This window comes from Strongylocentrotus purpuratus, unplaced genomic scaffold (genome assembly GCF_000002235.5).
Source record: "Strongylocentrotus purpuratus isolate Spur 01 unplaced genomic scaffold, Spur_5.0 spur5_scaffold_8, whole genome shotgun sequence".
NCBI lineage: Eukaryota > Metazoa > Echinodermata > Echinoidea > Camarodonta > Strongylocentrotidae > Strongylocentrotus > Strongylocentrotus purpuratus.
Genome location: NW_022145614.1, coordinates 14,415,316 through 14,440,976, shown reverse-complemented (window position 1 = coordinate 14,440,976; position 25,661 = coordinate 14,415,316). Strand labels below are relative to the sequence as shown.

At 38.0% G+C, this 25,661-nt stretch overlaps 1 protein-coding gene across 3 annotated transcripts in view; it reads right to left on the bottom strand.

The window, feature by feature from the left end:
* Positions 1–25,661, bottom strand: part of LOC589984 (neural-cadherin) — a 62,012-nt gene that overhangs the window by 16,241 nt on the left and 20,110 nt on the right. For 2 of the 3 annotated variants that reach the window (XR_004062242.1, XM_030975365.1), the window contains exons 5-24: positions 24,802–25,012; positions 23,233–23,344; positions 22,476–22,868; positions 21,515–21,717; positions 19,219–19,489; positions 18,656–18,843; positions 17,528–17,877; positions 16,763–16,976; positions 15,697–15,844; positions 14,382–14,522; positions 13,316–13,596; positions 12,358–12,658; positions 11,160–11,354; positions 10,103–10,356; positions 8,396–8,646; positions 7,596–7,729; positions 6,228–6,467; positions 5,785–5,997; positions 4,305–4,328; positions 529–632 (exon numbers count right to left, since the gene is read on the bottom strand). Coding sequence is in view for 2 of the 3 variants with exons in the window: in XM_030975365.1 (XP_030831225.1) it covers positions 529–632; positions 4,305–4,328; positions 5,785–5,997; positions 6,228–6,467; positions 7,596–7,729; positions 8,396–8,646; positions 10,103–10,356; positions 11,160–11,354; positions 12,358–12,658; positions 13,316–13,596; positions 14,382–14,522; positions 15,697–15,844; positions 16,763–16,976; positions 17,528–17,877; positions 18,656–18,843; positions 19,219–19,489; positions 21,515–21,717; positions 22,476–22,868; positions 23,233–23,344; positions 24,802–25,012 (4,228 nt within the window). In the remaining variant the exon portion in view is untranslated. The remainder of the gene's footprint in view (positions 1–528; positions 633–4,304; positions 4,329–5,784; positions 5,998–6,227; positions 6,468–7,595; positions 7,730–8,395; positions 8,647–10,102; positions 10,357–11,159; positions 11,355–12,357; positions 12,659–13,315; positions 13,597–14,381; positions 14,523–15,696; positions 15,845–16,762; positions 16,977–17,527; positions 17,878–18,655; positions 18,844–19,218; positions 19,490–21,514; positions 21,718–22,475; positions 22,869–23,232; positions 23,345–24,801; positions 25,013–25,661) is intronic. The other variant, XM_030975366.1, reaches the window with a different exon arrangement.

Genomic DNA, 25,661 nt, shown 5'->3' with positions numbered 1-25,661 from the left:
TTTTAAGCTTTCCAGAGTCATTTTACAGCCTTTCTGAATCATTCATAAAAGGGATAAGACTTTATAAACTTTTAAGAAATACATTCATAGGCATGGCCTATTAAAGTGTGCAATCAGTATACACAATAAGTTTTAGATATCGCTCACACTATGAACATGACGGACAAAGATGAGGACAAAATATACAGTTCCTCATTCTACCCTCAACAATTGCTGTGGTAGACAAAGGAACATCCCTTCACTGCTATTATGTAAAAATGTGTAGAACAGGTGTCACATGCATATTCACCTGTTCTACACATTTTTACATAATAGCAATGAAGGGATATTCATTTGTCTACATCAGCAATTGTTGAGGGTAGAATGAGGAACTGTATATTTTGTCCTCTTCTTTGTCTGTCATGTTCATAGTGTCAACAGTTAATCCACTGAGAATCACAAAGGTGTCAACTCTTTCGAGCCACGGAAGATTTCAGACCGTTCTTCTGCATACATAGCAAGGAGGAAGCTGTAGAGAAGTTGACTTACTTGGAAACCGTCTGGAAACTCTCCTTCTGCAGTGTAGGTCTTGTCTTCTAGGATATCAGGATCCTCTACTGCGACCTTTCCTACCCCGGTCGTTGGGATGTTGCCTGTTAAGAATGGAAGACAGGATGCAAGCCATTGAATACTTGAACAGTAAACACATGAATATCGGTTAAGAAGAAAGGTTATTGCAGAAGCTGACATAACACACGTTAAAGTTACAGTTAGTGATGAATTCTGGTAATGATGAACAAAAACCCTCAGAGAATTAACCAAAATATATTGATTTAAAGTTAAAAGCCACAAATAAATATCTGCCTCAGCAGCTGGAACAGTGAAAAAAATACAAGGGGGCTCAGGGTGAATTTGCTCCCGAAATGCCCAAAAGAGCCCCCGAAAATCAGAAAAGAGCCCCCATAAATTTGCATAGAGTTCAATGCAAAACAAATTTTAGAGTGTTATTTTTTTGCAGGCAACTGGACATAAGATTTGCAACTGCCGAGTAATCAGAAAAATAAAACTCTTCACGAGTAAGAAGTATTCAGGATTACTGACTGATTAAAGCTCACATCTGATTGGCTGTCACATGACACATCACCACACCTTGTCCCATACATGCATATCTGTGTAGGTGATAAGCAGTCTCCAGCAAGTTTTCTGATTTTGCATACCGGTATATTGTGTTGGTCTATTAAAAAATCAGTTTATTTGGAATACCATCTCATTGCCAGATTGACGTTCCTTGTTGCTTTTAAATTATTTTTTAAATTCTCAGTCCTTATCTCTCGGCATTAACCACATATCTGTAAATAAATAAAAAAAAATCTAAGGTATTTTTCTCAACAAAATCACCATCTCGGGGTCAATTCAAAGACTGATATATTCATTCTAGATGTCATATGAGATATGATAAAGAAATCAAAACTATGTTACAAAGAAACATGCAGTCACATGACGAATATGCAGAATAAGAAGGTTTACTAGTTGTACGTATACTATCTGTATTGTACAAGAAGGATACATACTAACAAGTAAGGATACAGGGGAGAGTTTCACAAAGACTACGATCCACTTTAAGTTGGACTTACATATGGACGTTCATGCCACTATTTCTTCTAAACATTCCTGGCATTGGTTTCTCAAGGAACGTACAAATCACGGTCACAAATCTACAGAATTAACATTTTTTGATAGTTCATTAATGAAGGAAAACATATTATCTAAAGATCATAATTGAGAGACCAATGGTAGGAGCAACCAGTGGCGTGAATGGCCTGCCATAGTTAAGTCCAACTTAAAGTCAATCTTTGTCTTTGTGAAACATTCCCCTGGTTACGATTGTTTGATATTCTTCAATCTTGTACATTCACATTTGGGCAAGTCCAATGTATTTGTACACATGCGCATTGATTCACGAAACCGTTACAAATACGGTACAGGTCCACAGATATCCCACTGAAACGTGTGTTTTAAGTGAAATGGGATGTTTGAGAACTTTGGTGAAATGACGCCCTAGCATCCATACATCACCAATTGTAATGGAATATTACAAATAATTAACATATAAAGTATCATTTTCCCTGACATAAATAAATATATATGATACCAGTCATAGCAGGGCTCGCCACTTGTTTTGATCACAAGGTACGCTTAAATCTTTGACGCAATTTGGAACGCATGGGATAACATACCTTGGACTTGCTTTTGTACACAATGTACAAGTCTTAATCACAAAATAGACAAACACACACAAACAGTTACCATCTGAACACTACACACAAATCTACACATAATAAACAAACCCAAAGTCCCAAACAAACACAAAAACATGAATGGATAGTGGATACAGACATCAAGTGCTGGCTATGTTACTAAAAAGTTGTTGAAACATATTATGTTAACGAGAAATCAGTCACAGTTGTTTTTAACAAAGCAGACTTTGACTCAATTTCAGCTTGGAGCTGATAACATTGTCTTCTTCATTACTTTTCTGGATTCAAATAAGCATTTCGGTGATTCAGTTAAAACAGAATCACACTAAAGTAATAATATAGTCTATCTAGACATGAAATAGATAGTACACGTGATTCAGTGGCGGATACATGCTATGAACTGTGAGTGACCTCTTCATGTCAAGATTAATCTTGCTGTGAGGAGGTCAAATTTACATAAGGGTGAAACTGAAATCAAATGACGATGAATCTGAAAAAAGCATCACAATTTGATAGTGCATATCTCTCTCTGAATATCAAAAATGAGGGAAAAAAGAGGTTCCACATGTTTCACAAGGGTCTCAACTGCCGGAAATATGCTGGTTAATACAAACATGCATCAAAGCTGTAAGACATGGGAAGATGGACGGGGTTACTTAAAGAGAAGGTTGAGTTCTGGTTGACATTAGAGAAAAAATGTTCCCTGAAAAGCATGGCTCTTCAAATGCCTTCATATTCTAAATATGACAAGTAACAGCTTAAAAATGAGGCCCGATTTGTATGCCACATCTTGGTGTAGTCCTATATACACCTTTCCGTGTATAGTGCTTGTTCTTTACCAAGACTGGGCCAAATTTCTGATCATTTTGATGACTCCAGAACCTTGCAGTACTCACCAATACTTATGTGCTACATGATCAACTTTTTTTGATCTATTCCACACCGTTTCTTTCACAATGCAATCGCATGACCAGAACTCAACTTCATCTTTAAGGATCGTGTGTTCACATGTCTCATGCAAAAATAAAAAATATAAGCAAAGGATCATGGGAGGAGATAGCACCACTAAAGGACAGTGATTTTGTTGTTGTTGTCGTTGACAGAGTGGTGAAATTAGGTTTCCTTCTTCAAATTGAAAGCACTAACATTTCCTATCATGCCAATTCAAAGTCAAAGTCATGTTCATCAAAAGATAATACAATTTGTATCGGAATACATGACACACTGTAGCGATACATAACAGCATAGGCACATGTTGAGTAGAAATATTGTTCTTTTAAACTCCTATGTCTCATCTATTTCTTGAGAACTCTGAATGGAATACAATAAAATTCTGTCCTTATTAGGTCAAGGTTGGGTCAAGGATGGGTTAAAGACCCTATCCGATGAAATTACAACTTGATATAAATGGAAAACTGAATGAATAAAGAATACAAATATGAAGGAATAACAAGTATTTACCTTTTCATTATTGCACAAAAGCAAATTAAATCTCATTTTCCGTACCCCTCCAAATAATAATAATAATAATCTTTTGAAATCCACTCCAAATCATATTAAGTTAAACCGAAAATGGAAATTCTTTTTGCCCAATTGATCGTGAGCCCGGCAGCCACTGAGAGGCACCAGATCGACATTGCTCTATCCCTTATTGTTGAACGTCAAACAAGGTAGCAGCAACTACCGTCTTTTAAGACGCTCTACTGATTTTTTACATCGACAACTTCCGATTTTCAAAGCTTTAGATTTTGAGTTTTCAGGGAGCTGATACTCCTCTAACAGACACTAAAATGGCATATTCTTGTAATTTATGGCTTATAAGCTTTCCGTTGATATATAATTCCCCCATTTTGTTTTTCAGTTCGGATATGGTCTTTAAGGTTACCCAACCTTAACCCAATTATGGTTGGAATAAGGTTGTGTCAAGGTTAGTTTGAGGCTGGGTAAAGGCAGGGTTAAGGCAAGGTTAAGGCAAGGTTAAGGCAAGGATGGGTACATGTTGAGGCTGGGTTAGTGTTCACACAATGATGCATTAGTTGACTGTTAGGGAGTGGAGGTAATACATACCAAGAGATACCTCAGGGATTTCACCTACAATGGTGTATTTAAATAGCAAGGGATCACAATGGAAAACAAAATGTGTTATTATCAATATGTAATACTCCCAATCCCATTTAGTGGGACTACAGAACATTTAGAAATCACCAATGGTATGATGCACATGTACCAAGACTTTTAACAATAAATAAAGCAATTTACAAGTGAAACATTAAAAGTTTTACCTATAATGGTGTTTTTTCATTACAAGGGATCACAATGGAAAACATATTGTGTTATTATCAATAATTTACTCCTATTAGTGGGACGGTGACCACAAAAAAATGTAAAAATCACCAATGGCATGATGTACATGTACCAAGATTTAAAGGAGTAAAGACAGAAATTTACAACAGAAAAATGTCATTATCAGCAATATTGACCTCTATCAGTGGGATTGTAAAAATGGTGAATGGTACGACATACAAAGATTTTCAGCAGTAAATAACAAAGTACTTCATGATGGAAAAAATGACAAGTACCGACTCACAAGACTGGTAATACAGCATTGCACTGTCGCATTTATAAATTTGTTGATGTACATTTAAGTGGTGTGGTTTTGAGGGATTAATCTGGGCTAAAGGAGCTTTTTCCTTCTGTGAGTGCTTGGATGAAAAACTGTTGATGCAAAGCTTCATGAAATGAAATGAATTGCATTGCATCGGCATGGAACTATTGATAGTGTTACTGGTATAAAAAGATTCAGCAAATCTCCTGAAGGTAAGAACAAAATATTCTAGGAAGGCATTATTATTACTCATTCTGAGAACTAAAATCAAATAAATGAGCTATATTAGAAACTTAAACAATATCATCATTTTTCTCTTCCTAATTCTCTATTTACAATAAATTACATAATATCATCTATTTTTTTTCTTTTCTATTTTTTGCAAAAAACAACAAATCTTTTTGAGAATAAGAATGGGAAAAAAAGAAGGACAAAATTATTGAAAAGCTTCCTAAAATAAGGGATTGCGTATAATTTTTTCTGCTTTTTCATGCACACATCAATGCAAACAGGCTGTTAATTTTTTTTAAATGTTTTTTGTTCAACAGATCTAGACAGTTTGACAAATGATCCACATAAATTGGTATCAAATGACAACCAGAGGTCTCTTTATTGTAATATACACTTGCCTGTTTAATTTTTTCACCGAATCAAATAACAGGGATTCCATAAAACCTTACTTAGCTAGTTATTAACTAATTACACATGATATAGTAAATAATTAGTTGACAACTAGGCTAAGTGAGGTTTATGGGCCTAAGTGTGCAAGAACCAATTTAATTCTTTTAATCATTATTACAAAAAGGTGCCCTGGATCGCTGTCCAACAATGATCTGAGCAAGCACCTGTCAAGCAAAATGCTTGTCACCTCCCTTGATGAAACATTCAACACCTCAATTTCTCAGGTACATTTTCATCCGTTAACCCTACACGATCTCTTACCTTCGTAGCTATAGACCAGGATATTCTTGGTAGCGGCGAGGTGTGGATTGTCATTGACATCCGTCACCATTATAGACAGGGTCTGGGTGCCGGTCAACCGTTCGTCTGTGTTCACTTCTTCTATCAGAAACACGATGTCAAAATACGGAATAGCTTCGCGGTCGATAGCTCTCCCGCTGGTGCTTATGGTGATGTCCCCGCTGGTTTCTGTCCCTGCACACATGGGTTAAGGAAGAATATGTGAGACAGTTGGATGTTTGTTGGGTTAATGTGAGGAAGGACTGTGGTTACTGTAAAACAAGACATTATCATGAATTTCATAAAGAGTCCAGATTAAATTTCATTAAAATGGAATGCCATGAGAGCTTCTAGTTTTACAAAGCATCGATTGCCAAAACAGCTCGTGAGCTATCCCTTTAACTCTTGTGAGATCGATCCCTTACCTAGTCCTTCTATTGTGAAGTAGTCCGTCCATTCGTTGGGTGTTCCTGCCACTCGGTATAGGAAAGGCGGTCCAGAGGCTGGGTCATCGTCGTCTACAGCTCTCACGCTCACCACCTCCGCCACTGCATCAGAGTTCTCTTTCACCGACGGGGTGTAGTCTTCCGCGAAACGAGGAGGCGTGTCGTTCACGTCCTCGATCACAACGTTGATGGTCGCAGTGCCCGACATTGGAGGATCACCTGGGACAAGGGTCAAAGGTCAGAATGATTACTGATATTGTTTCTGCTGCTACAGTCAAACCTACTTTAGTGACCACCTGTCTACAAAGACCACATCTGTTGGTTCCCTTAAAAATGGTTTCTCATTGAAACATGTACTAAAGGAACCTGTCTACAAAGAACACAATTGTTGGTTCCCTTAAAAATGGTTTCTCATTGAAACACTTTTTGTATTTCCCTTGGGTGGTCACTATAGACAGGTTTGACTGTACTTACAATCATTTTGTTATCGATCAGCTGTCAGATCTCAAGTGCATAGGATGGATAAACCAAATTTGTTCCCCTGGACTGGTGTACAATTCAATACTTGAATCAAGTAGACATATTATGAAACATCCAACTTTGACTTGGTAAAATTGCTCTTCGTCGTATCCAGTACACATTTAAGATTTTTTACTTGAACAAGCCAGAATAATGAGCTGTCATGACGTCATACATGTTAATCTTGCATTTTCTCGGCCTCAGCCCTACAACCGATCAGCAACTGCTCAGGTACATGTACCTTATAATTTAAGCTTATTGAATCTGTTGTATTTCCCATGCACAGTTTAATTACTTTCTAGTTTAACTACCCTAATATTATTGGGATCTATTGCTAATATTTCAAAATGATTGGCTGAGTTGTGCTAGCCTGGGGGGTGTTTCATAAAGCTGTTCGTAAAGTTACGCATGACTTTACGAACGACTTGTATATGAAAAGCCAAATGGGATGCTCAATATTCATTGATTATTATTTATTAAGTTGAACTGTGCAGATGTAGATTAACATTCTTATTATAACAACCATTTTTAATGCAAAGTATATTTTTTGCCATAATTTAATTGAGGTTATTGGAAATATCAGAAAAAACTTTGGGCATCCTATCTGGCACTTCATATACAAGTCGTTCGTAAAGTCATGCGTAACTTTACAAACTCTTTATGAAACACCCCCCAGGTGCCTTAAACATGCAGTAAAATACTAAGTAGAAGAATGCATCTGAACACCACTTGTGGCTATGTTTTTAAATATTTTTTAAACATTTTTTTTAAAAGACAGTTTAATGTGTCACGTCACGTCTGCACAGGCTTAAAATGTGAGCAACTTACCGTTATCGACGGCATAGACCTTAAGCTCGTAGCTGGCGACGGTTTCCCTATCCAGGGGCGATGCGACCACGAGCCGCTGGTTGGCATCAATACCAAACTGGCCTTCTGGATCTGTGGAGGGGTCAATCACGTAGCTGGAACAGAAAAGGACGAAGAGGAATGGTTGATACCACAGTGCAGGCCATATGGAACCAAGGTATACCTTGCAATCAACATACTGAATAAGGCGTTATTTTCATTAATTTTTCAAATTGAGGTAAGATCTAGAAATGAACAACGTGCACGAAAGTTAGCAGCAAGGTATAAGCGAATATTTATTAACTATATATATTTTATGAAGAGTTTCTATTTCAAAGATTTTTCATCACCATAACGCAAGATTTTTTTTAAGTTTTAAAAATAAATTTATTTAATTTCCAGGTACATGTATAAGCAAAATAGAAATTACAACACAAAGCAAACAACATGAAAGAGTTACAAGACAGTGAAAATGCCACCAGCGGACAGGATTTAGAAGTGTTGTGGACTAGTGGATATGTCACCCGACTGCAGATCACAAGGTACGGGGTTCAAGTCCCGTCGCTAATGTCCTTTTGCAAGACGTTAATCTACATTTGCCACTCTCCACCCAGATGTAAATGGATACCTGATATGCTTGAGCGCAAGTTACTTTGGCAGCTCGGCTACGACCAGGGTAATTTGTGTAAAGCGCCATGAGCATCAGAGCCTGACGAATACCGGCGCTATATAAATAACCATATTATTATTATGTATGCTGAAAAATTTGACTTCTTTCTTACTTCAGCACTCCACCCGGCTCATCCCCATCGGTGGCAGTCAGGGTGAAAGTGCCCACTTGGCTTCCGACATCAGCACCTTCCGACACCGCCCCTGCGTACATATCCTCCTCGAACACAGGAGCGAGGTCATTGGCATTCTCGATGGAGATCTCGATGGTCGTCGTCTGGGGGGTACCGATGGTGCCCTGAGAGTCTTCTACCTGGATCGTCAGCGTGAAGTCATTCGCATTCCCACTCTCAAAGTCCAGAGGCTATTGTTTGACAGGATGAAGAACAAACATATATCATTTTTTTTCTTGAATTTGAGAATGGAAAACAATGGCAAGAATGAAATAGATGGTGGTGGTTGGTGGTGGTGGTTATTTTCCCTGACTGCTAAGAAAGCACAAATGCTTGTAAGTAAGCAACCAGACGGCCGACGGCTTTAGGTCCTCTCTGAGGGACCTGGTAATGAGGATTAATGCCTTACCAAAGGGCACTAGCGCATCGCCTTGGTTGTTTCGAACCCGGGTCACCGGATTATGAGACCACTGCTCTACCGACTGAGCTATCGCGCCTCCTCGATTGTGAATTCTTAGACATAACAGGGTTAAAAGCAATCTGCTTTAATTAACTTACAGTGCTGGAAATGCCATTAAAAATCAGTTCCAGCAATGGGACTATATCACATGATAACAACTCTTTAAAAAGCTCAGAAAATATGTCTTTTATCTTTTTTCAAACTTCGTGTTACATAAAGATGACTCTCTGAAAAAATCAAAATCATGTAGACAATAATTAGTTTATTTTTCTTCTTCATTTTGGTTGAACTGTGATAAACTGAGAAAATGTCATAGGTATGTTTTGTAGTGCTTTCACCCATCAACAACTGAATTCTCTAATTTCTCCCAGGCGTGCTACCATGATCCAAAATTTGCTCCGGTGACAATTTCTATAGTCTATAAATCAGCAAATGTACAAGATATTAGTAAGGGTTGTAATTTTATTTGTTTATTTGTTTTTATCTAAACAGGGTAACTCTGTCAGTATTTAATTACTCTGATTTCCTGAGAGGCCATGTACAAATTATAGGTTACAAATACAGAAGATATTACTTTAAATACATACATATTATATCATGAAATACTTGTTTTTGTTTTTGTTTTTATACACCCAATTGTGTTTTAGGTGAGGTTTGGGGTTAGGGATATTATTTCGTCTCGAGAGGAAGTAAAGAATGCTGTAAATGAAGGAAATTGACAGCGGAGCAGTTGTCGCCATCATGGCCTGTAAAACCCAGTTACAGAGCTGCCAACATCCAGAACAGAAAAACAGTAATCACAAGGTCCAAAATCAGTAATTTGGGGAATAAATCAGTAATTTCCTATACGGCACTATGAATCTTAAAAAAACGGCATGCCAACACTGTGCGCATGATTATCTGAAATTTTTGGTGACTTTACTCACACAAAGTTGTTTAATATTAATTTTCAGGTCATCACAACACATCAGTTTCCATGAAAATTGGCTTCTATTTTTTTCGTCTTTCTCAGCGAGTGTTGGATGGCCGCCATACTGCACAGGACTTTTTTGTTTTTTGTAATCCATAATTTTAGACAACATTCCGTACTGCCGTAATGATTGTTAATTTCCGTACCAATTATAGGAAATCTGTACTAGTTGGTAGCTCTGGGTTCCCACATGTATTGGAATGATTGTACAACATACCTTATTGACTTGAATGAGTCCTGAGAGCGTGGCTGCGTCCGGGACGATCCTGAACAGGTCAGCATCATCTCCACTATTGATCGTGAACACGACCTTGTCCATGTGGTCAACGTCGGGATCGGTGACCTGTACGGTGGTGATGGTCGTACCAACGGGTTCCGTTTCCAAGACGGAGGCAGGGGGGAAGGGGTCTTGAGTGAACACCGGCCTGTTATCGTCCACGTCGTTGATGGTGATGATGACTGGTGTAGTGGCTGCGGTTTTCATGCAAACAAATATGGATCATTATTTTTAAAGATAGTGTTGAGTTCAGTCATGAGATAATTGTGAAAAAAAAGGTGTGGAATGGATCAGAATCATGGATCATGTAGCATACAAATATTGGTGTGTACTGCAAAGTTCTGGAGTCATCAAAATCATAATAAATTTGGCCCAGTCTTGGTAAAGTAACAAGCACTGTACACAGAAAAATGTATGTGGGACTACACAAATGGTGTCGGGGCTACTTACCTTGATTTCCTTATTTTTCTATGCTCATTACTCAGCCAGTATACATTTTCTATCAAAATTGTTTGGCAAATGACATTTATTTGTAATCTTGAACATTCATTGTAAATTTTGTTTGATTCTGTGAGAATTCATTTTCTTTTTATAACCAGAGCTCAAGCTTATCTTTAAGTAATATTCATTAACTAATATCCAGGAATATATAACTTAATAATAAACGAAACTTCAATAGGAATATATAAATAACAAAAATACCTACTAATAATGCTTCAAATTTTGATTTTAAAGCCAATCTGCACTACTTTGGCCAGAAGGGATTAGACCACCCAGCGTGGTCACTGACAGGTGGTTATCTCATCAAATCAGCTCTCAATTAACATAAGAAAAAGGGGATCATGGGGGACCAGCGGTCACCGGTTAGGCATTGTTTGCTATATAGAGGGCGCAAGTAGCTATCAGTAGTGCAGTGGGCTTTAAGGATTTCCTCATTGGTTGTCGGTCTTTATATACAGGTTCTACAGAATTTATTTTCAATGCCACACGCACTGACCTGTGTTAGTTCCATCAGTAACTTGGACCTCAAGTTCGTATTCAGAAGGCGGAGTCTCTCTATCCAACTGTATCGCGGTTGTGATTTCTCCAGTGTCGGGGTCAATGTTGAAGTCGCTGTTTGGGGTGGGGAAGGAATATACCAGGTTATCTGCAGTGTCTGGATCCTCAGCAACCACAGCCAGCACCGGGGTGTCTGTTCAAGAAATAATCAAAACAAGGGCATCAATGACATGAGAAAGATATGAATACCAACAATGGGAGTGTCGTGGTCGAGTGGTTTGAAGCGCTTGACCGGAGATACGAAGGTCAAGGGTTTGAATCCTGACATGGTAGTAATATCCTTTGGTGAGATATTAACCTACACTTGCTACTCTCCACCCAGGTGTTAAAATGGGTACCCGGTAGGATGCGACCGCCATTGTTGGTCAAACAGTTTTTGAGCATCAAGTCACGCCTCACTGGAATGGTCCCCAGGGAGTGTAGATTGTGCACACAGTGTGTGCAGGCATGCACTGAATCCAATGACCGGGGTAATAGTACATCTGTAAAGTGCTTAGAGACATCCGAGATATATTAAGCAGTATATAAAAGCTGAATATTATTATTATTAACAGTAATGACATCAAATGACATTGATTGAGATATTACAATGTATAATGTGTCTAGGTTAAAGAAGTAATATTGCATTACTAGCAAAGTTCAACTGAAAGGCGTCCAAATTATTTACCCATCACCAACTGGAACCAGGTTGTCCCTGTAAAATAACCTATGGGGGTGAGATCATTCAGTAATCCGAGGGTTAAAATGGCTGCCCTATGAACTTTATAAGAGTCCCCAATGCCATAATACAGATGCATTTCAAGAAGTACATATCAAATTTAAAAACTGTAGGGTTGATGATAGACATGAGCAGGAATAAAAATTTGTTGACTCTTCAGACTATATAAAATAGCTCATGGATAGAGCAGGGGAGATAGTGAGCCCTAAAAAAAAAAATGGATACGGGGGGAAAAAAAATAGGGGTAAAATCCGTAAAAAAATAGTTTTTTTTTTTAATCGGGGAAAAAGAAGAAAAAAATCGGGAAGAAAAAAAAATCAGGAGAAAATCTGGAAAAAATAACAAAATCAAGAAACCGATGTAAATCTGGTAGTTATCAGGCCTGATAGAGAGATTCCAGTAAAATAGAACGACTTACTCGGTGGCATGTTTTCATCGACACTGCCCACGTATTCCTGATCGGGGAAGAAAGGGAAATTGTCGTTTATGTCTTCCACTTCGATGATGACATCCACGTAGCTGGAGAGTCCGTTTCCGTTGTCATCCGTCGCCATGGCAGACAGGACGTAGCGGGGGATCTCCTCGCGGTCCAGCACGCCAGTCAGGGTGATGTTGCCGGTCTGGGGGTCGATGGTGAAGAGGGTGCCGGCTCCGGTTCCGAGCAAATCGTAGACTACCGCATCAGCAACCGCATCTGCATCTCCATCAGTGGCAGCGACCTGCACAACAGTTGTCAAAATAAGGCCCAAGTCATAACGTGTGTTCCAAAAAAGAATTTAGGTGGTATTTTCGAAAGCGGACTAACTTTGGCCATGGTTTAATCCTCCGACTAAGTATGGAATGCCAAGTGTCCATATGAATATGTTTTTGAAAAAATTAATCTGTCACTAAATTAAAATAAAATTTAATAACATAATTGATAAACAACAATATAACTATAAAATAATAAAGTTATCATGGTAATTTAGGGGCATATCAAATTATTCAAAAATATATTCATATGGACACTTGGCATTCAATACTTAGTCAGAGAATTAAACCATGGACTAAAGTTAGTCCGCTTTCGAGAATACCACCCTTTGACTTTAATAAGCCAGTATCCATGTACATGCCCAATATGTTCTTTACACAAGTCATAAAATTCCCATAGGCTACATGAAAACATGGTTAGGCTCCCAAACAATGCCCTATAACATTATTAGAAGACATAGAAATGTACAATTGCATTTGAAAATTTCAGGTATTGTGATGTCATTTGAATCATTTTAAAATTCATGATGATAATACCTGGAGCGGATTATATTTACAGAGGCCACTGTATTGAGCTACCATCGATCAACTTCCAACATTATATTTATTTCACACTTCGTACATACCGTCAGAAGGACTCTAGGAATATCGGAATCGTCCTCCTCGAGCACAGTGACCGAGTAGGAAGACTCCCCGAACTGCGGTGCTACATCATTGACGTTGATGACATTGACAACAACAGTGGTGGTCTCAGTATTAAAGCCATCATTGACGCTGAAGTCCAACGAGTACGACGTCAGCGACTCGTAGTCCAGGACGCCCGCCTTGCGGATGGCACCGGTGTTGGCGACCACTGTGAAGGCTCCGCCAACGTTGCCTCCACTGATGAAGTACTCCAAGTCCTCGGCTGAAGACGAAGAAATATAATGAATTATCTTTCAAGACATGGTTTAATCATTGCAATACACACTCACTTTGTGATACCCGGTAGGTACAAAGAAAAAAAAACAACTATCGATTTTCACTTAAAGGGACATTATAACATTGTTCAGAAGAGAGAAAATGGTGCTCAGGTGCTGACTTCAATGAGAGGTTGTACAATTAAAGATAATCTGAAATTTTGAGTGAAACGGACCATTATTAGTGATACAAATTGGGAAAAACTGATCTGCTCAATTTCTTAATTCTCCCAACTATATTATTATAATTTAATTCAATTTTAGGTAAATGTAAATCGTCACAGAGCAATGAATTGGCTCTATATACCATTCCAAACATTGAAGTTTTGACAGATTTTTAAAAGCTTGTTTTATTTTATTTTCATGGAGAAAAGGTTGGGAAAATTCAAAAAATTGATTGGGAGAATTTACTGTTAGAGGGTGTCGCAAGGTGACACCTTAAAAGAAAACCATAAATATTTTCCAGGATTTTTTGCATGTTAGAGGGTTAGTACGGTATAAGGAATATAATGAGTAACATTTCATACAAAACTTACATACTTTTTTCATCAACCTTAAACAATGTTACTGATTCACTTTTATCAACACTAGATTAAGATGCCAAATGTAGTTTGGTAAGGGCTAGGGATAAGGTTAGTTCTGGTCAAGAGGCAAAGTTGGGAATTCTTTTAGAGTACGAAACTGCCCGCAGAGCCATCTTCACCGGCCCATGTGGCGTACGACCAATACTTACAGATGTCTGCATCTGTGGCTGTGACCATGCCGATCTCATAACCCATCTCTACATCTTCGGAAACATCGAAGCTGAAGGTGCCATTGAACTCAGGCTGGTTATCATTCTCATCCACAATGGTAATGAAGACAGTAGCCCTACCTGGAAAGTAAAAAAAGAAAGCAAGAAGTAAATGAAAATCGTCAAGGATAAAGAAGAAGGTCGATAAGAACAAGAACAAGAAGAGCAAGAAGGAGAAGAAGAAGAACAATAAGATGAACAAGACAAGCAGGTAGTAGTAGTAGTAGAAGTAGTAGTAGTAGCAGCAGTAGAAGTAGTAGTAGTAGTAGCAGCCGCAGCAGCACTAGCTTTAAAGATAAAGTTGAGTTCTGGTCATGCTATTGCATTGTGAAAGAAACGTTGTGGAATCGATCAGAAAAGGTTGATCATCTAGCATATAAGTATTAGTGTGTAGTGCAAGGTTCTGGAATCATCAAAATGATAAGAAATTTGGAAAATTTACAAGCTCTGTACACAGAAAGATGTATATGGGACTACGATGATGTTACATCCCATATTTAGATTATTAATACATTTGAAAAGCCATGCTTTTCCAGGAACATTTTTTATTTGATGTTCTTCACACTTGCATAATACAATGATAACGCTCACAAATTATTTGTCACCTCTTCCCAGAACTCGACCTTCTCTTTTAACAGTGCTATATATCTAGTAGAAGGAAACATGAACTGGAATTGATTTCATCTTCAGATTTTAAAGGTCTGATCTCATTTTGTCCCATTCAAGTCTGATTCTATGTAGTTGAACCTTGATGAGACCTTCATGTGTGTTTTCATCGTTTCCTAACCCATCTCCAAGAACAGGAAATGGATGCATTTAAAACACGAGAGGTTACAGTCCCATGTGGGCTTATGGCTGGTGCTTTGCTGTAAATATTTTATGCTCATATATAGGTCTTTATAATCTTTTTCTTGTATACATTTGTGTTACCTTTAATGTTTTTTTGTTTATTTTTTTTAATTTCTTGATATATATGTCATGGTTGGTGCCCCAACCACAAGTTTGTATTCAAACTTCTTTGGGGCTCCTAACACCATGTTTTTATATTTCCATTTGAATTATTTTATATGTATTTTTTATGGTTGAAATAAATTGAATTGAATTGAACTGAACTGAACTGAACTGAACTGAACTGAACTGAACTGAACTGAATTAAATTGAATTGAATTGAACTGAACTGAACTGAACTGAATTGAATTGAATTGAATTGAATTGAACCAGCCAGATTTTGTTTGAACTCCTGCTGCAAACTTACTCTCATTGATACCATCCGATGCTATGACTGTGAGTGGAATGGTATCTTCGGCCACAGCTTCCCGATCGAATTCAGTTATAGCGAATATTGCTCCCGAGTTTGCATCGATCCTGAAGTCCGTCTGATCGCCGTCAATACTGTACACAATCTGCAAGAGGGTGAACAGTAATGAATAGCTTGTCTCATTTTAAAAAGGCAAACGTGCATTTGTTTCCACAGGCATCGCTTCAGAGTTCGCATACACAAACGCCTTGGCCGGAATGACCGATTATTGCATGAACAAATGTGGCACGCGGCGGCAGCAGCAAAACTTGTGTACCACAGAGAACTTGCCGCAAGAGACTCAGAAAGCGTTCTGTCAGTATTCAGAATGATTGATGCGGGCGGTTCTTTTGAAGTGGGTGGAGGGTGTGTGCATTATGTAAGGCCATAAATAAATAAATAAATAAATAAATAAATTTAAAAAAAAAAAAATTAAAAACGTACTGCCGTATTCATAGCGAAAAAACGGAACAAATACGGCAAAAACGGAACAGTTGGCATCTCTGTAGATGGATCTTCGACTGCGCACAGTCGAAAAGGATGCCTCCGCCATATAGCGATTTCACAAACCAAAATAGAAGCAAGTTTTTAAAATTCAAGTTTGATTGTAATCCATTAACTGGTTCTCAGAATATTGTGATTACATTCTATTTTTCATATACATGTATGACCTCATGACCCTAAAATCTAATCAGTTCATTGGCTCAGCAAGGTAGAAACAGGTCTTGAGTTTGATGATAATCCGTCGATTGGTTCTAATGATAATGTGATCACGAGCTTTTTTTGCATACATAATGAGCCCTGTGACCTTTGACCTCCTGACCCCAACATTTAATCTTGGGCTCTGTAAGATACATACATGACCCAAGTTTGGCGGGAATCCATCAATCAGTTCTTGAGATCACGAGAACGGGACGTACGGATGGACAGACAACCGAAAAACATAATGCCTCCCGCTACTTCGTTGCGGAGGCATAAAAATGGGTTGAATATATACGACAACAAAGTATGATGCAGTACAAACCTGGCTGAACTCTGGAGTTACATCTGAATCTGTGGCCTCCAATGTAATGACAGGATCTAAATTGGGTAGTGGTTGGTTTTCTGCAATGTTTCCATAGAATGTGAATGCAGGGAAGATGGGTGTCTCGTCGTTGACGTCCAGGATGTCGATGATTACGTTGGTCTCCACGGTGTAGGGCGAGTTTGGGTACCTAGCTGTTACTATCAAATCGTACCTGCAAATTAAAAACATGATAATCATTGCTGATTAGAAGTAAACAAAACAAACATGTGAAAGGAAAGTTTGGTCCAACACTTCAGCTATTTCTTGCCATATTTCGAACAACCATGTGCAAAATCATTTTGAGGCACCTGTGAAAATTCCACCTAACCACATTCAGTTACTTTCCAGATACTCAGATGTACGCGGGCTAATTATATTATGATTAGCAGCAACTGAAATTAGTTTCGTAAATGAGCGATTGAAAAGGAGTAACAGGTAATGAGCTAGAGTCCCAAGAGAGATTGACGACATCAAGAAAAATGATTTGAGTAAATGAAAATGTACTGAAGAGGTTCATCTGATTGGTAATATGACTTGTTAATTAGTTCTTTCTTCACAATTGGTGGAAAATCATCTGTTTGGGTCGGCTTTCACTTGCAGTGCTGCAAGCTTCTCCAGACCTAAACAGGTAATTTTTTCCACTGACTGAAATGAAAATGAAAATGAAGTATACAAAGTGTCGTACACAGGTGACATGGTTCAAAGGTGCTGGGAAAAACTCACCGTGTAACAGATTCATAGTCAAGAGCCTCCAACACGGTAATGTAACTTGATGTGAACTCATCATCATCGTTACTCAAGCCAAAATTACGATTGTAGTTGGTGGATGGGCGTGACCCACGAATGATATTGAATCCAACTTGGGCAGCTCCTAAAACAGACACCAGTAAGACTTCCTGTGACATTGAGTTTTCATTGATGGTGACTTGATACGATGTAGCAGAAAACGTTGGGACTTGGTAGGTGTCGTCATCGCTGCTTCTAACGTCGATTTGTACGGGAACATCAGTAGCTTGGCCACCAACATCGGTTGCCGTCACAATGCAATCTTGTTCATTTGGGCTTCCAAATTCCTGAAATGACATGTCAAGAAGTAAGTTCAGCATCAACCGCAACCAGTCCAGCCCATGCAAAATAACAGTTACGATCATGATACAAATACATTTTCAAAAGTAACAAATTTGGTTAATTTAACTGAAATTTCCAAAGTCAATGAGATTGGGTGAAATTTTCATGCATTGTCTTGTCTTTTTCTCTCTTACCTGAGTGATCCGGCTCATCTCTGAAATCTTCTATAAAATCAGTAAATTTTATTTTGGGTATACAACACTAAAAGAACCATCACTATTCTAGGAATTGATTCCATCTTCGCCCTCTATTTTCGAACATTTTAAGTATCATTCTGTGCAAAGTTCTCACTATTGAAATTACATTGTCCTTGATATAATAAAACATACAATTACTTCAACAAAACCTCTACCAACTGCTTTAACTTGAGGTACATTTTTTATTCAGCGAACTAACTTTAGTCTGGGTTTAAGGCGGCAGATTTATTTCACTGATTTATGGAGCACTGGGTGTCAACCTAATTCCATTAATGAAAATACTTTAACATAACCAATTTCTGTAGCTAAGTAAACGTATTAAAAAAATCATGGCATCGTAAAATCAAGCTGTATAATTCTTTCTTGAACCCTACTTCTGGAAATCAATATCGTTGATTCATTTTGTTGCAGAATAATAGTAATTTGTACAGAATAAAGAGGCTGATACTTGATGCTCCATAGATAACTGGACTGAGTTAAACTACTCAGTCCCATCCTAATGAATACAAGTCATAGTGTCACTTACTATTAGTGGAGTAAGGTCTTGTCTAACAATGATGCTTCCAGTAGCAGGGAAAATGGTAAAATATCCAGTATCGCATTCACCACCATCTGCAGCGCTTAGAGAGTATGTCAAATCTGAGTTTAAATCCAGATCATCAGCTCGCACTTCTATTACTTCATCACCAGATGCTGCACTGGTTGATATTGAAGCTGTAATAGAACACATCAAAGTACAATGTCAGCAAGGATGTATTTTCAAGGGCCATTGTTATCACTTTTCAAAAAGGTAAAGGGGCTGTTTGAAATCTTACGTTCAACTGAAATGCATGAAGCCCAAATTGGCCTGCAATACGATTTATGTGACCCACAACTAGAGTTTATGGAACTATAGGAGGTTAAAAAACTCTTTAGCCATAAACTTAATTTTCTTAAACTAAAAAATTATGGTATTGCCATTTTGCTTACTTTACTAACCTGTGACAAAAAAGCTTTATTTTCCTTTGCAAATTTTTAATTAAATAAAATATTTTAAAAATCTTTTTTTTCTTCAAAAACAAGAAATAATGATATTGCCACTTTGCTTACTTTGATATCCCGTGAAAGGAAATGCAGGGAAGTTGTCGTTCACATCCGTCACTTCGACGGTGAACGTACAGAACCCTGTCAGAGCGGGGTTCCCATCATCCTCTGCTTCAACTGTCACCTCAAACACTGCAGTGGTCTCGCGATCCAGCAAGGTATTGGTGGTGATGAGGCCGTTCTGGTCAACCCGGAAGAACCGGCTTGCATCACTGTTAGACGAGAGCTTGTAACTAATCTCGGCGTTGGATCCCTGGTCTGAGTCTGTCGCTGTCACCTACGGAGGAACAAGATGTGGCATACAACATGTTGAACGTTAGTCCGGGATATTGGAAAACAGGTTTATTACGAAAAATGTCCTCCCTTTGCGAAGAGGCGCGATAGCTCAGTCGGTAGAGCAGTGGTCTCGTAATCCAGTGACACAGGTTCAAAACCAAGTCGATGCGCTAGTGCCCTTTGGTTAAGCATTAATCCTCATTATCAGGGCATTTAAGCTTTCTTAGCAGTCAGGTAAAATAACCACCACCATATTACCCATATTTGTTCAAAAATTTCAAGGGGGGTTGGTATCATGTCATTCTTTAAAAAGACGTTGCCGAAACATATATTATTAACTATTTACAACAGCATTGTTTTACCACATATCAACTACTGTAATGTTATTTGGGGTAATACTTACAAGACTCATTTATATAAAATTCATATTCTTCAGAAACGTGCTGTTCGTATAATTACTAATTCTAACTATATGACTTCAAGTGCTCCTTTGTTTTATGATTTGAAATGTTTGCCAGTCTTTGACCTCATAAAATTAAACAATTTAGTCTTCATGTTCAATTTTCATAAACAAGAGCTCCCATCAATATTTAATAACATGTTTAAAACAAATTCTTTTTACCATTCTTACGAAACCAGAAATAAATCAAACTATCATTACCCCTTTGTATGTACTTCCTTGACCCTACATACTTTAAGATTCCAGGGTATACATGATTGGAATTCCTTACCTTATAATTTAAAAAGTAGTTCAACCCTAACAAAGTTTAAATATTCATGTAAACAGTTATTGTTTAAACACATGATGTGCACTGAGTAGATTTTTCTGTACAATGTTCTGCCTGTGGTGTGTGTTGGTGTGTCTGTGTGCATGTGAATGAATGAGGGTGGGGGTATGTTTGTTTTGATAAGTTTTACAATGTTTGTTATAATAATTTGCTTGTATGTTTATTTTTGTACAGGGCCCCATTCTCACAAGCTTTGCTTTTCTTGGGGTCCTTCCGATTTTGCTGTTAATTTGTTATGTATTTTACTTTGAATTTTAATGGAAAATAAATGAAATGAAATGAAATAATGCATGGTAACTTGGTAGACAGGCAGGTATGAAACCATGGGTCTCCGCTTTCATAACCCCAATGGGGTGGAGACACAATTAACAGTGCTCCCGCCGGCTAGCAGCGACAGGCCAATTCTTGCGCTCGCGGGTCCATATCGTTCGACCAGTGCAGCGTAGCGAGATGCTAGCCACCGAACGAAACGACCAAAGTGGTCCGAAATATGTAATTCATGAAATAATATCGATTGTTCTGATACCAGCACATGTTTTTTTATTTTGAATGTCAAAACTCACCCATCAATTGATTCAGAGTTATTGCTTGCTAGATTTATTTGAACTAAAAAAATGTAATTATAATATGAGAAATTCAATTAATAATTTCTTACTACAGTCAAACCTGCTTTAGTGACCACCTGTCTACAAAGACCACCTGTCTACAAAGGCCACATTTGTTGTTTCCCTTGAAAATGGTTTCTCATTGAATCATGTACTAAAGAACCTGTCTACAAAGACCACCTGTCTACAAAGGCCACTTTCTGTGTTTCCCTTGGGTGGTCGCTATAGACAGGTTTGACTGTACCTAAATCAAAAACACGTTTTGAGATTTCGGTGCAAAGTGCTGGAACTCAATCTCACCAGGACTTAAATGTGAGTTATCTATTATGAATTTCAAACGCAATCTAAATAAGTATATGGAATCAAGAGCCATTAATGAGTAATCCCCGTCCCCTTTAGATATTTCATATGTATTTTTAGTGTATGTTATATCTGTTTTGTATATATTTATGTTATCATTGTTATATTGAATTATGTTGTTTATATGTTATTTTGATATCGTATGTTTTTTATGTATATGCACGGCCCTACGGACGAACAGTCCGCGAGCTGAGGTAGGCCTCCGTGCTTAAATAAATAAATGAAATGAAATTGCCCTTCTAGATCTCAACAGACGATACCGTCTACACTCACCGTTATGACGTCTGTGTCAATGGTTGCATCTTCAGACACTTCTCCTCTGTAATTATCACACTCTGGAAATATTGGAATGTTGTCGTTGAGATCGGTGACAGAGATTTCAACGGTGGCATTGGCTTCGTTGTTCGCTATGTCGCTAGCCACGACAGCAAACATATAGCTAGATTCGACTGCTGCTCTGGCCACAGAGATAACTCCTGCAAGTGATACAGATTGAAGAGTTAGAAAGCTCCATTAGGATTTTCATAACACCTTACCTTAAAAGGTTTTGGAGATATACAGTGTGCCTTTACAAATAATACTTAGACTGTGACACCAGGGGGGGGGGGGGTGTTTAAAAAGATCCTAAGTTTAACTTATCTCTAAGTTAGACTTTACGTTTATGGAAAGCTGTTTAGCATCTATGAAATATTTTGTAAAAGCTATTTTAAAAGGCATAAAATGTTGATTCTAATCATTCATATTTTCTATTATCAAGGAAATTTCATATTCTTGATTTGGAATTTATAAAAAGTCTAAAATACTCGAATTTATTGCTTTAATGTATTTTATTTCAAGGCTACAAATGGCTCTACATAATGTTTTAAGTCGAGCTTGGAGTTAAGTAAGATCTTTTTAAAACACCCCCCTGGACACTGCCCCTAGGGTAGCGTAAAGGTGATACATATCCTGGAACTTTTGTTTTACTTTGACCTATCACCAGGGATGCCAGTTAGAATTGATCAGAGGGCCTGAAAATCACCTAGAATTAGCTATTTTGTACACAAAAAAGCCTAAGCTAATTTGCCAGAGTGAGAAAATACTGGACATTGGAAAATTAATGAAAACACATGTGTTGGATTACAATTTAACATTTAAAGTTCTATACCAAACCAGTTATTAAGGTTGCAGTATGCAAGGAATACTCAGTAATATCTCAACTAAGTACTGAACATAAGATGAAGAGACAGTTTACCAAATTGGTCGATCCTGAATGTGCCATCTCCACCATCGATGGAAAGGGTCAGCACGTCGTTTACATCGTCGTCGCTTGCATACACCGTTCCCACTTCATAGTTGACCTGTGCAACCTCGTCCATTCTGAACCTGTACGAGGGCGGCGTGAAGTAGGGAGCCTCCGGGGCATTGGCGATGGAGATGACCACGGTGGCGGTGCTGCTCAGCTGGGGGGTTCCCCCATCGGTGGCGGTGATGGCAAAGGTGTAGTAGCGGTCCCCTTCCTCGTAGTCCAAGACGACGGCGGGGGAGAGGACCCCTGTGTCGCTGCCGATCGTAAAGCCGCTGTTTGGGGTGGTGATGGAGTAGGTCAGCTCCGCGTTTGGCCCCACGTCACAGTCGGTAGCCGTAACTGAGGATGAAAAGTATGACGCAAATTTCAATGAAATGATTAAGAACTTATCAAAAGGATGATGAAAGATGGTTTAAACATTACAGTCGTGGAAAAAAAATAGCCCTGTTTGAAAATAACGGAGATTCTGAGATTTTCATGGTCGCAGCTACCGTTGATGAAAAATCGCTTGAACGATCTCCCGCAGTAATCGTGTTTTGCTTTTCGATTCATGTTTGTTCAAAAATCGCTTGAACGCACCCTGGGCCTCACCCAGGTGGATGCTGCAAAGGGAAATGAAATATCCACTCCCACAGCATTGGAAAAACGGACTGTGATGATGATGATGATGATGATAATACGTACAAAAGAAAATAGAACTCACCTGTACCAACGGGCTCTCCAATAGCGGTTGTTTCGAGAACGTCATTGAAACTCAAAATGTCTTGTCCAAAAGTAGGAACACAGTTGTTAACATCTTCAACCATCACATTGACCTAGGTTGAAAAGAGTATAAGAAGAGTTCAATAATGCTAAATATATTACTCACTGCAGATGTAGTATCGAAAATAATATCGCTAGTTATATTTGTTTGTCTTGCAATGTATGGTCAACAAGGAATCTAAAAGATCACGACGGTTCGTCACACTTCGTCAAGTGATAAAATATAATGTAAAGAAGAGTTCAGTTCCTAAACATGCCATATCCAGTTTAGATCAAAGTTGACCTCTTTGAAGAATGTTCTAATTTCTAGTACTAAGTTAATAATAATAATAATAATAATAGGCATTTATATAGCACCGTCTATCTAGACAATTCTATTACGAATCGCAGAAGAAAAATAGAAAGAATGAGAGAGATTGGATGGTTCATGCATGCATATTGACGAATCAAAAACTTACATTTCCTATGAGAAAATAATTAGATCGAGCCTTAGAAAAAATGTGTTCGGTTCCAAAACATTCTACATCCACAGATTTGATTTAACCGATTGATTAATTACACAAAAACTATGGACCCTGGATTTTTTTAATAAGAGTGATTATGTCATCCCAGTACACAATAGTACCATATGACTGAGTTTCATTTCAAATTGATCATGAGAAATTTTCTCGGAACTTTGCTTATGGATGTTTTGGAATCGAACACTTCATTTACTGATCAAGAGCATAATTGACGTGGAAGCTTGGCTGATGTCATGGCAATGATAATCCAGCGTTTGATATCCTAAGGCCAAACTATATTGTTTAGGTAACTTTTCATTCAACAGTGCTTCCTGGTAGGATACAATTCTCTTCAAATCTAAAATATAAATAACTACCGGTACTATTGTAAAGGAATCCATCTTCCATTTTGCCTTATACCAGTACACAACTTATTGAAATTTAGCTATGAAAACATCAACTCTTACAAGTAAGTGTGATGTCACCACACACAAATATCTATGTTGGTGTTTTCAATCTATGTGGTTCTTGGCAAGTTTCTTTTCTGTGTTTATCACTTCACTATTGTCCTTTATTATAAGAACGCTTCACTCATGTTTTTTTTCAAATGTCATTCTTTGTTTGATTGTGGTTATTATTATTGTTCTTATTTTGTGCTTTCTTTTGGGGGGTTATCTTTCTCTACAAAAATGTGATATTTTAGAATAGCCATTAAAAAGAAAGTTGAAGTATTCCCTTTCATAGGAGTAATCTCATTTTGGATTGTGAATATGGCGTAATAAGGGGTATACTACCTCCCCCTTGAGTAACAAAAATCAAAAAAAGATTCAGGAAAAAAAAAAGAAAATTGGAAAAAAATTGGAAAAGATTGGAAAAAAATCGGGAAAGAAAGGGAAAAATAGGAAAAATAAGGGGAAAATCAGGAAAATTGTTTTCTAAAAAATATTAAAAAATAAATAAAATTGGGAAACCGATTTAAATTGGGTAATTATCAGGCCTGGTATACCTACCCTAACTTCAGACGAGAGTCCATCAACCACCTGTTCCGTGGCCCTCACTGTCAAGAAGTAGGATAGCAGATCCTCTGCTAAGATGGCGTCTACGAGAGTGATGGTACCGTCGTTGGCGTTGATGGTGTGGGAGGGTCTGTTTTCTGGGCCGACGATGGAGTAGGTCAATGGAACGTTGCGTGAGAAGGATGATGCTGTGACTTGGATGACCCTAAGGAGACAATGGTTTGGAGTTAGGTGCTGAGACACGCTTTCACACAACGCAGCTCTTTTAGTTTTAGTTTGTTTTTAGCTCAGTGTAACTTTTAATTTTGCTTAAAGGGATGGTTTAACAATGTTAAATCTGAGATGCACAGCCCTATGTGATATCAGTGTCTGTGATATGGTGTTAAATTGAAGCCCTAAAAAAATTGCGCTTCAAAATGATCAAGAAGTGCCTCAAAACAGTAAAAACCTTTGAGTGACCAGTTTTACCATACTCGTTTTCCCCAATAGACTTTAGTGTTAGACTGTTAGGCAAACGCAAAATTTGATTTCGATTTTCAATCATAAATGTCTTGATATCAGACAGGCGATCGGCTTGTAAATGTCATGGGGTTCCTGACTTTACCTCAAGGTATATAATTATCATTGCAGCATGAGCTGAACCAAGGATATTTTTTAAAGGATCTAAGACAAAGTTACCGGATCCCATTAAAGGTACCTGTACATGTACTATTCAACAAATGAAAATCAGTCAAACATAGTATCAAAGTAGAATCAGATAGGAGGTGACAACAGTACAAGACTTCTCCATTTACGGTAGAAGTAGAAGTAGTAGATGGTAGAAGGAGACGGTAGAAGTAGACTTTATTGGATAA